The sequence below is a fragment of the Etheostoma spectabile genome, chromosome 16 (genome assembly GCF_008692095.1).
Source record: "Etheostoma spectabile isolate EspeVRDwgs_2016 chromosome 16, UIUC_Espe_1.0, whole genome shotgun sequence".
NCBI classification, from domain to species: domain Eukaryota; kingdom Metazoa; phylum Chordata; class Actinopteri; order Perciformes; family Percidae; genus Etheostoma; species Etheostoma spectabile.
In genome coordinates, this window is record NC_045748.1 from 10015277 (window position 1) to 10029370 (window position 14094).

A 14094-nucleotide genomic window follows, 5' to 3' on the forward strand; every position below is an offset into this window, starting at 1 on the left:
TTTAATATCAACACATCTGGAGATACGTGGTTTTCACTGGACAGGAAGGGGAGGAGAAACTCATCTGGTAAAAAACTAATATGTAAAGTAACTAAAGCTGTCAGACAAATGAAGGGGAGTAAAAAGAACAACATTTACCTCTGAGATGTAGTGGAATAGAAGTATTAGGTTTTCAAAGTGGGGGTTCAGGGCTATTTTTAAGGGGAGGCTCAATGGAATTAAACAAATATTACATTTTATCAATATTTATCAAAATAATATCACATAGAATATCCTTAATGTGTGTGATTTGATTGAATAGATACAGTAGTTTGGGGAAATTTTACTTTTTTTTTTTTTTCCCACTTTCCCAGAGTCAGAATCTAACAAATGCCTTTGGACAGACCTTTCAAAGTCTGAAGTTATGTCAAACAGAAAGTTTAAACCATCTTGGCTCAATTGTTGAGTGTCTCTGGGGTCAAATCACACAATGACCCATCCAGGAATTGAGCGAAACTAATCAAATAAATTTAAAAGGGGCGTCTTTTACCCAAGCTTTGGCTGAAGGTAAGCCCACCGTTTCAGACTTTTGAAAACAAACTAAAACTATTAAATGAAGGTGAAACATACGTCTCTTCAGGCTAAAAGGTGTTTAACTGAGCTTAAAGCTCAGGTGAATCGCCTGGAGGCCGAGCTCGATGAGCAGCGCACCCAAAAACAGATGGCCATGGTGGAAAAGGAGCAGCTGCGGATGGAAGTGGAAGCTTTACGGTGCACTAACGTCGCCAATGTCGGAGCTCAGATCGGATTCAAGGAGGCAGACCGTGAGTACACTGATTTGTGTCCAGTGAAATTATGAGTGTAGCTGATTCTTACTGTGCGTCTTCTTCATCCCGTATCTCCACACAGACAGAGCTCAGGCAGCGGAGCTTCGATTCGCTCAACTCAAAGAGAGACACGCAGAGCTCATCACCAGTCACGCCGACTTAATGAAGAAGGTAAAATGTTGTTGTGTCTTTCACGCATTCTTCCTGATGGGAAATGAGGCAATAAAGAGTTCACTGAATAGATATTTATTTGTTATGTTATGATGCTTTAATTGTATTTTGAGTGAAACATGAGTAGAAGATAGGCCTAGATTGTTTTTTCCCTATTATGAGGTTAGACTATGGTTGCCGTCAGTTTCTCAGCCAACTTAACTTCTACATGTATAATCCATTGTAATTATTGAATGCACCTTGTCACTTCAAATATTTCTAAGTAATCCTGTGTATGCTGGGGAAGAACAATGCAATACATCCATGTATGAAGCCAACAAGAGACAGGAATGGTTAAAGAAAGCTTGTCTTTTTAGGAAATGCGCTTCTTCACTTTTTTGCAGAGAGTTGGACAACAGGCTCGATATAACTCAGTCTGTGCGTTAAATACGAAGCTGCAAACAGTTAGCTTAGCTTAGCACAAAGTATTCGACAGATGATAACCCCCTGTGAAACTGCAACATTTATTTTTATTTAGATTTAACAAACGAGACATAACGGGTCAATAAATGAGCTTTAGAAGTGCTGGTGGGCTGATTTTGTTACCTTTGGACAGAGCCAGGCTACCTGTTTCCAGTCTTTATGCTAAGCTAAGCTAACCCTCTGCAGCTTCCATATCTACTGTACACATATGAGAGTGGTATCAAACTCTAACCAAGAAAACAAAGAAGCATATTTCTCAAAATGCCGAATCGTTGTTGTGAGTGCTACAAGCTGACTCAATAGCTTAGGACTTCAAAGTTCTTATGACTCAACCAAAACGTCGTGTAGGTCAAAAGACCGTGTTGCTCCAAAGTCCAGTGGCTTCTGGCTGTTTCGCAGGTTACTATTTCTTTTATACTACATCTAGCAGCCAATCAAATTACATCATTCCAGGTCCTGTAAAACCAATTTCTACGTTCTATTTTCAACACAGGTTTTGTCAGATATTACAAAAAAAACTCAAAAGATTATTTCCATAGAAATGGCTTCAACAGTTGTATTATTTAAAGTGAATTTTATTTAGTTAATCTGAGCTTTTGGCTGTGTGCCTGTTCAGAATGCAGAAACAGTGAAGTTGCTGTCGGGTACACAACACGGTCAGGACGATTTGCTGAAATACAGACAGCAGCTGGAAAATGAGCTGGAAAATCTACGACAGGAGAAAAGAAACACGGTGAGAACCTCTGACTCATAACCACTGCAGACACAACCCAACCTGATACGACTGTCTCTTTCAAGCAGAAGAACTTTTGTGTCGTGAGAATTGATTAGGTGTCTCCTCTCCTCTCCTCTCCTCTCCTCCTCTCCTCCTCTCCTTTCCTCCTCTCCTCTCCCGATCAGGAGAGTCAGCAGCAGCAGGAGGTTCAGCGGCTGAACAAGGAACTCCTGGAGCAACGAGCAGAGCTGGCTCTCCTTCGCAGCACTTTGGACAATAAAGACAAGGTGACACTGAATTAAAACATGCACACAGACTTCTATCATTGTACCAATCACTAAAGATACTGTTTCATCCTCCATCCATGGCTTAGTTCAAATGGAGGAAATCACAAATTACATCAAGAAAACACCTCTTTGCAGTATCGGTTGCTGTTTTCAAATTTCCAACAAATCCTCCAGTGTCAGGCCAAAGACTCTGCTGGCGAATCATTTTTTGTGTGATGAACCAATTTTGGAACCAACCCCCCCCCCCCCCACACACACACACACACGCACACACACGCACACACACGCACACACACGCACACACCTCCCCTCGTAGTGGCCACCCACCCAGACAAAAATAAAAATGACACATTAACTAGAATATTCACGACCGTTATACAATATACACTGTACATATGTATAAATGACAACAACATAAGTCCATCATACAGGTTTCTCCCCAGCACAAAGCTGCTTAGGAGCCCTCCAGAAAGTTCAGGTGCTTATCCCCTTTTTCTAGTATAGACATCCAACCTGAGAAACCATTTATATGACATTGGTTTTTCAAACATCATTTCCAGAACATAAATGAGAATGTTGCTAGGTTAAAACATTTTTTTTTTTTATCTTGTTGACATATTAGAGTCAAGGATTTTTTATTTTTTTTATCACTCTATAAACCAGAAAATTCTGTCAACAGCTATTAAAAAATCTAATTTCTTCATGTTTTTAAAAAAATAAAATGTAGTATAAATCAGGCTGTGAATGATATCTGAACTAAGCCCTATATAATAAGCTTTAGAATATAGATGGGAATCTAAGTGGAAAGTTTGGTCTACAAAGTGGAGATTTTTTGGCTCAGATGATGAAAACAAAAGAAAAGTGCGGTTTACAGCTTTTATTTAATTAATCCTCTCATCTGGAGGCTTAATTTATTCACCTGCATATTTCCATTTTCTTCAGGAGGGATCTCAGGTGAGCGGCAGCCTGGCGGCCCTGCAGGCGGAGCGTGATGTGCTCCTGCGCTCCGCCAGAGATAAAGACGTGGAGCTCTCCTCGCTGAGGCTGCAGGCGCAGCAGGCGCAGCAGCAGCAGGGCTCCCTGGACCTGGAGAGGGAGCGGCTCCAGCGAGACCTGGAGGCTCTCAGGGCTCAGCTACAGCAGCAGGTACAGACCAATGATAAAGCCACATGCAGGACATAAACACACAGAGGTACTCATGAATGTCTTAAATCATTTAACACATGTAGGTAAGAGTGCGCAAAACTACTTGGTATTCTTTTAAACTGTCCAGACCCTCAGACGGTCTAATTCAGGTCTGGTTCAGGTCTGTTTCCCTGGAGTCAAAACTAAGCATTTAGTTTGTATGCTTCACATATGTGGAACAAACTCTAAGACAACTTGAGGACTGCTTCAACTCTTAGTTGTTTAAAATTGAGGCCCAAACTTTCTTTTTCTGCGCTTTTTTATTTCTTTATTTATATTTCTACTTGATATTTGTAGTATTTGTGCAACTGCAACACAGAATTTCCCTTCTGGGATCAACAAATTATTTCTTATTTCTGATTTAAAAATACAATTTAAGACTAATTATTCACATTTCTCACTGCCTGGTAGCTGTACACCAAACTTTTCATTAGATTTCTTATTTTTATTTTCCCATTTATGCATTAAAAAATGTCTTCATTGGTTTTTTGTTTCCTTTGTTACTACTTTGTTTACAAAAAAACATGTTATGAGTTTCTCTCATAACATCTCTAACAATTATAAGAGCAAAAAATAAACAGAAAGCTAATTAAATGATACTGTCATATACACAGAACAATGGTACCACTGGCAAAGCCACGATATGCATGAATCCCGGGAACAAAGAAAAGTTTCACCTTTATTACCCTCCGAGACATGTCTCTGTCCTTTCCCCTTCTGGGGTTCACCACCTGCCTGAATCCTAGGTATCCTGTCCCACATCTTCACTCTGTACAAGCTCCCCTTTGTCTCTTCTGTACACAAATTGGTTAATTGGTTTCCAGATTTCCTCATACAACCCCATTTTGTTTTAGAGTGGAGATTCCCAGCCACCAGATAATGTCTTACATGGGACATACACTGTTGTGCTGCTATTCTCCCTCTAAAGATCCCCTGTCCCTCCCAAAAATGAGTCTCAGAGAGTTAAATTAAATTTGGAATTTACACTTTTCACTTTTCTGTAGCTGTGCATTCATTTTCCTTTTTAAGCACTTTAATTTAATTTTTGCCTTTTTTTTTACATATGTCTTGTGTTTTGGGGGATTTTGTCTTTTTTAAAGTTTAATGTAGAGCATTTTGATTGGCCTTGTTTTTGAAAGGTGCTATACTAAAAAAAACCTTCCTTCCGTCCTATAGCTTGCCATCAATGCAGAGCAGAAGTTGGAGATCGACAGGCTGAGACGGGAGCTGGACTCGACACGAGCGGAGCTGAATCGTGCGAACAGCGCCCTGCAGAGTAAAGAAATGGTGGGACTTTATCTAGCAACTTTTCTCACATCGCCTACACGTCCTCTCGAGAGTAACAAAAACCCAAATTGATGGATGTTTTGATCCTCAGAGCGGGACCCAGCTGAGCAGTTCGGTGGCAGGGCTGCAGGCAGAGAGGGAGGCGTTGCTGCGCTCGATGAGGGACCAGGAGGGCGAGCTGAACTCCCTCCGGCAGCAGGCTCAGCTCCACCACAGCTCCCTGGAGCAGGAGAGGCACAGGAGCAGCATGGAGCTGGGGAACCTCCACGCTCAGCTACAGCAACAGGTGCGGCATGCAAACCTTTTGGCTGCACGGTGAAGCGCTTATGAGGTGATCGTGCCTTTTCCATCAGGGCACCTCGGCTTTGTAATGAGATATGGCTTGCAGAATCAGTGACTTCTTTTTAATCACTTCTTAAAACACATTTTATAGACATACTTTTATGTGATGCCCTCTTTTTATCACCTATTTCATTGTGAAATCAACTATCGCCTGTTTCATTTTGATTTTTATAAATTCTATTTTTTTTTCTGTCCTTTTAAAGCTGCCATCTTCCGTTTTCTCTTTTACAATGATGTGTACATATAGGTATGTCAATGTGTTTTTGTTTCCTTTTTGAAGGTGCTATACAAATTTCACTTCACTTGACATTGTTTTTATTCTGCTCGTGGAAACAGACAAATGTTAATTTGTTGTTAATCCAACCATAAATTATTTGCTATTTCGCAATACATATCCATGATCCAAAAGGAGCTGGATGAAGTTATTTTACCAGCCTCTTTCTCAGATGAAACCACAAACAGAATTAGACTGTCGGCCAGTTAACAGTCAATTATACAGAGAAAAGGGAGCGAGAGAAGACCAAGTAACGTGTCTGTGTGTCTGTGTGTCTGTGTGTGTGTGTCTGTGTGTCTGTGTGTGTGTGTCTGTCTCTCTCATCAGGCTTGTCGTGAAGCTGAGCTGTCAAAGAAGCTGCAGGACGAGCAGTTCTGCCTGCTGCAGTGTGCTGTGGTGGAGGCTGAGGGCATCATACTGGACGCTGTGGCCAAACTGGACGACCCCGTTCACATCAGCTGCATCTGCTCACCTGGTAAAACCTCTGTCAACAAATCCTATTCATTACACTGACTTTACTGAACACTAGGGCTTTAAAATGACAATTATTTTCATTATCGGTGAATAAAATGTCCGGAGATTGTGAAATGAACTTAGATTGACATTGTCTGAGTAGCAAGAGGGAACATCCACAATATCAGAACATTTAGGAAGAATAGAAAGATAGAAAACCATTACCATACCAAGTGCTCACTTTACAATGACATAAAAACTAAAAAGCAGACGTTTTTAAAAACTCAATATGTGCTTTTTAATTTGTCAATATTTGCAGAATACAATCAATAACAATAAAGTTACAATGAACCTTACCTTGATTACACTTAACCTAAATCCCCTCAACTGAGTCAATGTTATAAGTATGTATCTGTTTATATACTGCTTAAAAGAGGTAAAAGATAAGTGTTGTAATATTGCTCTTTCATCCCCTTTTTCTCACACGTTCTCTTTCTGTTTTCCAGATTATTTGGTGAATCGAGCTGAAATCACTCTGAAATCTATTGATAAAATGCAGCAGAGCCACGTCGTCTACCTTGGAAACAGGAATGGTGAGTGAGCTGTGTGTGTGTTGTTGTTGTTGTTTTTTTTTGGGGGGGGGGTTGTTTGGAGGGCAAGTTTAGTCCAGTTTATTAGATGATGAGTGTATCTAATTTTCATCTACTTAGTATTAGTATTCAGATCCAGCCGAAATGTTCCCTGTCAGTGTTTTCCTCTTCTATCTGATGTTTCTAGATTAATATTTCTGCTGCATTAATGTGTGTGTTGCATTTCCTTGTTGTAGATGTTTAAGGTTGTGCTCATTTTAACTCCTTTTATATACTGTTTGGTAGTCTAATCTACAGCAATGCATCATGGTCTGTAAGATCATCCCATGCTTGTAGCGTCTCTGTCCTGTGACAACCACAATGCATTTTCCAGCTGATCCAAGAGGCTTTTTAAAGACTTTTTTTAGCTTTAAAAAGTAGGAGAATTTTCTCAAACTTTAAAGGAACACTTCATCCTTCAGTTTATCACAAACCCCAGCACTGCTCCCTTGTTTGTAGATGCCAGTGGTTTGTTGAGATCAGTCACACAGTTCTCCCACCTCGCTGCTGACACGATCGTCAACGGATCGGCAGCATCTCACTCCGCTCCCACGGACCAGGCCGACCGTAAGAGACCCGCATTCACACTGTAGCTGTTAGAGGGATAAATACTAAACACAATGTTCAGTAAACGCCAACATCCTCCTCCTCCTTCCATGCAGGTTTAACTGACAGCTGTCGGGACTGTGCGAATCACTGCCTTCAGTTCTTGAAGGATCTGAAGCTTCAGGCCAGTTTGCAGAGAGCAGATCCCTCCGCCGTGCGCTACACCGTCCAACGCATCCTCGCTCTGGGACAGGTGAGACGGATTTTACCTTTATCACAGTAGAAGGGGGGGAAAAAAGGATCCTGCACCCTGCTCTTGCTACAGCATCACCATTTATTGGAGAAACTAATGCTTTGGCCCATCTGGACCTTTTCTTTTTTTTTTTTTTCAAGTCTATGATATATTCCATAGCACCTGTACAGAAGAATTGTCGGATGTGGGAATTGTTTCTTTGTAAACCTTTTATCAGAGTAAAAGAGTCTGCTGCCATGCTAGCAGCTCTGAGGCTGTATTTTAGACACAGCGGTGCTTTGAGCTAAATGCTCACCTACAGCCACCCACTTCTAATGATTTTAAAAAACAATTTAAGTATGTAAACTTTTTTTTTTTACCTGTTTTCAGTTGTGGATGAAGTACTGAAATCAAGCAGTTACACAGTGTAGAAATACTCAATTACATCTAAAAGTCCTGCATTTAAAATTGTACGCGTCATGGTGAGTAATGTAAATGTTAGGGATGCAACAATTACAAAACTTATGGTTTCACGACAACAAGTCTACAATGCTATATTATCAGGTTATTAAAAACAAAAAATTGATAACTTGAAGAAAATTTCCTTTTATTTAAATATTAGAATTAAAACCAAGTATTGAAAGTAATCATAATACAGACTGTCCCATTTCCAAATAATCACAATAATTATAATTATATAATTATTGATGGATTAACTGTTTGATTTGTGTTTTAGGATCTGCGTCCAAAAGGACAGGATGTGATGAAAGGGGAGCTGGCGTACATGGTGGATAAAGAGATGGTCGCTACGTCGACGGCCATTGAAGAGGCCGTGCTGCGAATGGACGTAAGGACGCGTAATGAAAGACAAACCTGAGGAACTCTGGACCACATCAACACACCTGGTGACCCCTAACATATCTGTTTTAAATATTTCTCAGGAGATACTGAATCAGGCAAAGAGAGAGACCTCTGGCATCAAGCTGGAAGTCAACCAGAGGTAAGATAAATACTGTATCATCCTAAAATAGTCGCCTCTTTTAAGCTTCTTTGCATCATTCTCTTATCTTATCTGTGTGGTGTGTTTTCCTGTCTCATCACAGTATCCTGGGATCCTGTTCAGACCTGATGAAGGTGAGAAGTTTGTCTACCATTTAAAAATACATTTCTGTGATCTTCTGTGATTAATCAGATTCTTCTGCTGTGTGTTATCCCTCCAGGCTGTTCACATGCTGGTGACGGCTTCCACTGACCTACAGAAAGACATCGTGGAAGGAGGCAGGGTGAGTCACCGAACGCTCCTATTGGAAAAGAGCTTTTAAATCTTAAATTAAAAAAAGTTGAGATTAAAATGAAATCCTATTAGGCAATTACAAACCGTCAATGTACGCCAACTCAGAGCTGTTTTTTGCCACTGATATGTTCAGATTGTTATTAACAGTGTCTGGCAATGTCATAGGAAAAATGTTATTCTTTACCTTTTCGCTTGATCTGTTAGTTATGGTTCCTTAGCAAGTCTCGCTAATAGAGAAGTCTTTTTCTAAACTCTCAAAAGAGGTGACTTGTTGTCATAAGACAGCAAACTGAGAGGCTGAAAAGAGGAGTGCCAGAACGAGATTGATGTGTTTGAGTACAAAAAGCATAGCTGAGTGTTATCTGAAAGATTTCCAATGTCATGGCTGAATATGTAGATCAAGTCACCTTCTCGTAAGATATCAGAATGAGACTTCTCCGTGAATGAGACGCAATAACAAACAGACCGGATAAAGCGAAAGGTGAAGAAATGTGTTTCATCACACCACTCCTCCTGGCAACACCACAAAAAATGTTTTTTAAATTGCCCCCAGGGGACAAATTGTAATTTTAATTGATTGAATTGGAGACGACGAGACTCGGCTTCCAAATTAAAACCCCAAAAAGTAATAATAGATTCAGTCCTGTGAGACTGAGAGAAAAGCTGCTAAAACCAAGAAGCATTTACAACATTCATTGTAGAAAGCGTTGCAGTGTGTGGAAGTGGAGTTTGTAAAGAACGTCTCTCTCGCTGGACTGCATTTCCTTTCTGTGTATTTCGCATTAATGAGAAACTGCTGACTGACTGTTGACTCCATCCTGCTGGTCTACATCCACGGCTCGCCCACGGCATAGTTAAAACCGCCAGCTCCCGCAAGATTTGTGTTGTTCTGCGGGATCCCAATGCAGTCTATCTCACTATGTTTTATGAATTTTTTTGAGGATAAGGAATAAGTATAAAGGTTGTGTTATACAGAGAAGGGAAAGACTCGAAGGGTAACACTTTAAAGAAAAAGTGTGATTGTGTAGTGTAAAAAATAGACACGAAAGGCAGCGCTAGATCAGCTTAATTAGTGAGAAGAAGAGTCCAAGGAGACGAAAGGTAACGTCTCTAAAAATAGAGTCGTGAAGGGTAGAGATACTGAGGGTGATCACGAAAAGCAGCACTAACATGGACTAATTGGTTTGAAGGTAGTCTCAAGTTTACACTTGTGTTGTTTTTTTTTGAGGGTACTTGTGTTTTATCTGTTTAACTGATTTTGTGTAAAGCACTTTGAATTGCCCTGTTGCTGAAATGTGCTATACAGATAAAGCTGCCTTGCCTTGCCTATGTCAATGAAAGCGATCAATGAATGCTAAACCCTTTCAGCAAGTTACAGGAAAATCTGCACGGTAGATTTTTCCGTAAACAAGACAGACAAACCGAGCGTAAAACAAGACCTCCGTGGCAGAAGTAACTAATTGAAGATTCAAAGCTATTATAACCTTGATAGTGACATATTTGTAATTGTTCACCTTGTAGGGAGCAGCGTCTGTTACAGAGTTTTATGCCAAAAACTCTCGTTGGACAGAAGGGCTCATCTCTGCCTCCAAGGCCGTGGGCTGGGGCGCCACACAGCTGCTGTAAGTATCCTACCATGTTTCTTTTATTATTAGTTAGATGTCCTTAATATATCAAACTGCATAATGAACTTGTACTTGATGCTTTTCGCTGTCAGAGACTCAGCTGACCGGGTGGTGGGGGAGAAAGGAACGTACGAGGAGCTCATCGCGTGTTCACATGAGATCGCCGCGAGCACGGCTCAGCTGGTTGCTGCCTCGAAGGTACGAAACTCAAGTCAACACAATCTCCCGTTGGGTTGTGTAGCTGTCTGATCACTTTAAAGGGATCTAGTAGGCCTGCACGATAGACTATTGTAAAATCGCAATCTCGATTCACCCTGTTCATGATAATAATTTAGAATTTTGATTTAAAAAACAAAACAAAAACAGGAGCCGACTGTATCACAAACGCTACTACTTTCTTCTTTGAGTTTTAAACATAGACTGTATAAAATAGCTCTCCCTTCTCTTCATTCAAGCCTCTGTTTACAGGCTTGTGGTGATGCACAATGTGCCAAAAAAATCTGCTTGGTACCGTCAATTTGTTTTGTTTTGTGATGGTTCATGTGTGCAATAAACATTACACTTCGTGAGAAAAGAATCGCAGCAGAAAATCGTGATATCAATTCTAAGCTAAAAATCGTGATTCATGTTTTTCCTTGAATCAGGCAGGTTTTGCATCTAGACCTTTTTTGGGGCATTTCCGCCTTTTAAAGGATAGGACAACTAGACATGAAAGTGGAAGAGAGAAGGGAAAGACATGCAAGCAATTGCCACAGGTCGGACTCGAACCCTGGACCTTTGTATGTGCGCCTGCTCTACCAACTGAGCTAACCTGGCCACTCCGGTTGTGTTTTTCACAACAAATGTTGTTGTGGAACAACAAATAGACACAAAGCCAGCGGTGGAACATAACTATAGTTAAAATACTTAAACTGGACTTACTTTTCATTTTACGTATTTTCAATGTATTGGATTTTATACTCTACTAAATCTCAGAGAAATGTCCCCTGCCTTTTATTTGAGAGCTTTAGTTACAGGTTACATTTTTGATTTTTACGTTCAAACATAGGTTATGATAATGGTTGGTTATGTTTCACATGTCCATGAGTTGTCAGCAGTTCCACTAAAGAGACAATTCCCCTTTTGAAACTTTGAAGATGTTTAATTTCAAGAACAAGATTGTCCAACATTTCACACAAAAAAAGTAAAGATTACAGAAAGGTCCTAAAAATGAACACACATTTGTGTAGACAAACTTGCGTTTGAGCAGCTTGGAGATGTATTTTTACACTTATTATATAGCTAGTAGTTGACAGAACACACAAACTACTTTCCATTCATCTTCATTGTTTTGTGGTGGAGACAGAAATCTCAGACAGATATCTTACAATCGGCATAGTTGAATTTAACAAAAATGTTTTATTTGTTTGTAACTTTTGTGTACTGACCCTTTTCGAGTATACACAGTGTGTTTTGGTGAAAAAATGCTGAATGTCAAAGGGACTATTTTCTTTACAGTGACTCCACAGGTTACCTTTGTCACAGCCCGGCTCTTAGACGGGACAAAAACAGGAGACGCACGGGTATGCTAACGAAGCAAGTGACTTATTAAAGGGTTAATATGTAGCCTAGGTTTAGTCGGTTGGTGTTTGTAAAACATCAGAGTTGGCTTCTCCTACCTGGCTTAACTAACGAGAGAGAGACAGAGAGGAGAGAGAGAGAGAGAGGAGGAGAGAGAGAGAGAGAGAGGAGAGAGAGAGACCGTAAACATTGCACACAGTATAAATAAGAAAAGAGAGAATCCAGACAGGGGCAGGGTCCAATGTTTCCCAAACTTAGGGTCGGGACCCAAAATGGGTCGCAGCCCGTTTTATTAGGTTAAAATATTATTGAGTAAAATGCAGTCAATCTTATGTGAATGAGGTTCTTTTTGCTCCACGGTCTGTTCAGCTCAGATGCTGGGGGGGGGGGGGTTCTCTCTCTCTCTTCTTCTCTCTCTCTCTCTCTATCCTAGGAGGGGAGGAGAAATGAGTGAGAAAGGGGTGAGAACACAGAAAGGAATAGAGACCTTTTCTGTTTTGTTTATTTATAATGGAATAAATATACCATATACAGTAAATTCCTGGTTTGTTCAGTTTTTGTCCCAGTTTAAAAATGTAGATGGTACAATGATTCATGGTGTATTTTTGTAAATTTGGGTCCCGGGGAAACACCAAATATCTCTTTTGGGTCTTGAGCTGAAAAAGTTTGGGAACCACTGGTCTAAAGGATAGGATTATGCTACATATTAAACCTTTTTTAAATACAGAATAACAAAAACAAGGCAAACAAAAAGACGGGAGGAATCCGTGAAGTCAGTATTGTAAGGAGTGACTCAATGAAAATGTGATGCATGAGTGCTGTAAAAGCACAAAGAAAGGAACCAAAAGCCACAATGTGAAGCGGTTCGGCGAGGAGCTCTGCCACCGAGGACCGGCTGCTGCTCTGGTTAATGTTGCATGTGAAGCCCTGGGCCCAGGTGTGTCCCGAGCTGCTGATTACTCCCCGGTCAGGTCTGCAGCCCTGGAGAGAGAAAACACAGAAACGACAGGGGAACGGAGCACAGGGGCCGTCACAACCTTTCAGTTACTGTACGTGTGTGATTTCAGGTGAAGGCCGACCGCAACAACAAGAAGCTGCAGACGCTGAAGCAGGCATCACGCCACGTAAACGACATGGCCGCCGTGGTCGTCACGTCCACCAAACATGGCCAGCAGCAGATCTCCGACCAAGGTGGGAGATGATGTTATTACAATTCATCCTGATGGAAATATGGGCTGCAACTAACGCTTATTTTCATTGTTGATTCTTTTTCTGGATTCATTGTTGGTTTATAAAATGGTGAAAAATGTCGATCTGTGTTTCCCGGAGCCCAAAAAAAGACGTCGTGAAATGTCATGTTTTGTCCTCAATTTAAAGATATTCAGTTTGCTGTCACAGAGGAGAGAAGAAACTAGAAAATATTCACATTTACGAAGCTAGAATCACAGATCTTTTAATTTTTCATAAAAAAATTCTTAACCCATTTATCATAATAGCATGGCACTTAATTTAATAGCTGGTAACTAATGGATAACTCGTTACAGCTCTAGTCGGTGACATTTCAATCTTGACCAACCACACGTGAACCTCATGGGATCACCAATATCAGAAGGATTTATCCTGAGGGGGAATGTGGATGTCTACTAGATTTCATTGGAGCCAGTTGAATAGTTTATGTTTCAGTGTCAGAGCGAGCAACATTTCTGGTAATTGAGCCTCGCAGCTTTACATCTGTGATGTATTTCCAGGTGTGATGGACTTCTCTGGCATGTCTCTGATAAAACTGAAAACCGAGGAGATGGAAGTTCAGGTGAGGTCTTCAAGTCCAAACATTATCTTGTTGTGTATTTTCTGTTAATTGCAAGCGGCTGACGACGTTGTGCTCTCTGGATGTCTCAGGTGAAGGTGCTGCAGCTGGAGAGCCAGCTGGAGCAGGAGCGAGTCCGCCTGGGGGAGCTGAGGAAGAGGCACTACAAGCTCGACGCCTCTGGGGACGAAGGAGCCGACGCGGAGGACGGAGCCGATGGCTTCCCTCCGCCGCCTCCACCCACTCTGCTCGACGGCACGCCAGAACCTCCGTCCTTCTCACAGACACCGCCTTACCTGAACACCCAGAGCTATGCAGCAAACAATCCGTTTGCACCACCTCAAACACAGTCTTTCTCAGTGCCTCAGACCTACACCCCTTCCCAAACTCCCATCCCGTCTCAGACCTACACCCCTTCC

At 41.1% G+C, this 14094-nt stretch overlaps 1 protein-coding gene across 1 annotated transcript in view; it reads left to right on the plus strand.

Annotated features, from left to right (window-relative positions):
• Window positions 1-14094, plus strand: part of hip1r (huntingtin interacting protein 1 related) — a 28384-nt gene that overhangs the window by 4448 nt on the left and 9842 nt on the right. Inside the window, exons 13-32 of the mRNA XM_032539145.1 lie at window positions 620-803; window positions 889-977; window positions 2056-2172; window positions 2340-2441; window positions 3384-3587; window positions 4803-4913; window positions 5005-5199; window positions 5857-6004; window positions 6489-6575; window positions 7071-7178; window positions 7274-7410; window positions 8126-8236; window positions 8331-8389; window positions 8493-8523; window positions 8610-8672; window positions 10205-10305; window positions 10401-10506; window positions 12936-13059; window positions 13617-13678; window positions 13768-14078. Of these exons, the coding sequence (XP_032395036.1) occupies window positions 620-803; window positions 889-977; window positions 2056-2172; window positions 2340-2441; window positions 3384-3587; window positions 4803-4913; window positions 5005-5199; window positions 5857-6004; window positions 6489-6575; window positions 7071-7178; window positions 7274-7410; window positions 8126-8236; window positions 8331-8389; window positions 8493-8523; window positions 8610-8672; window positions 10205-10305; window positions 10401-10506; window positions 12936-13059; window positions 13617-13678; window positions 13768-14078 (2450 nt within the window). The remainder of the gene's footprint in view (window positions 1-619; window positions 804-888; window positions 978-2055; window positions 2173-2339; window positions 2442-3383; window positions 3588-4802; window positions 4914-5004; window positions 5200-5856; window positions 6005-6488; window positions 6576-7070; window positions 7179-7273; window positions 7411-8125; window positions 8237-8330; window positions 8390-8492; window positions 8524-8609; window positions 8673-10204; window positions 10306-10400; window positions 10507-12935; window positions 13060-13616; window positions 13679-13767; window positions 14079-14094) is intronic.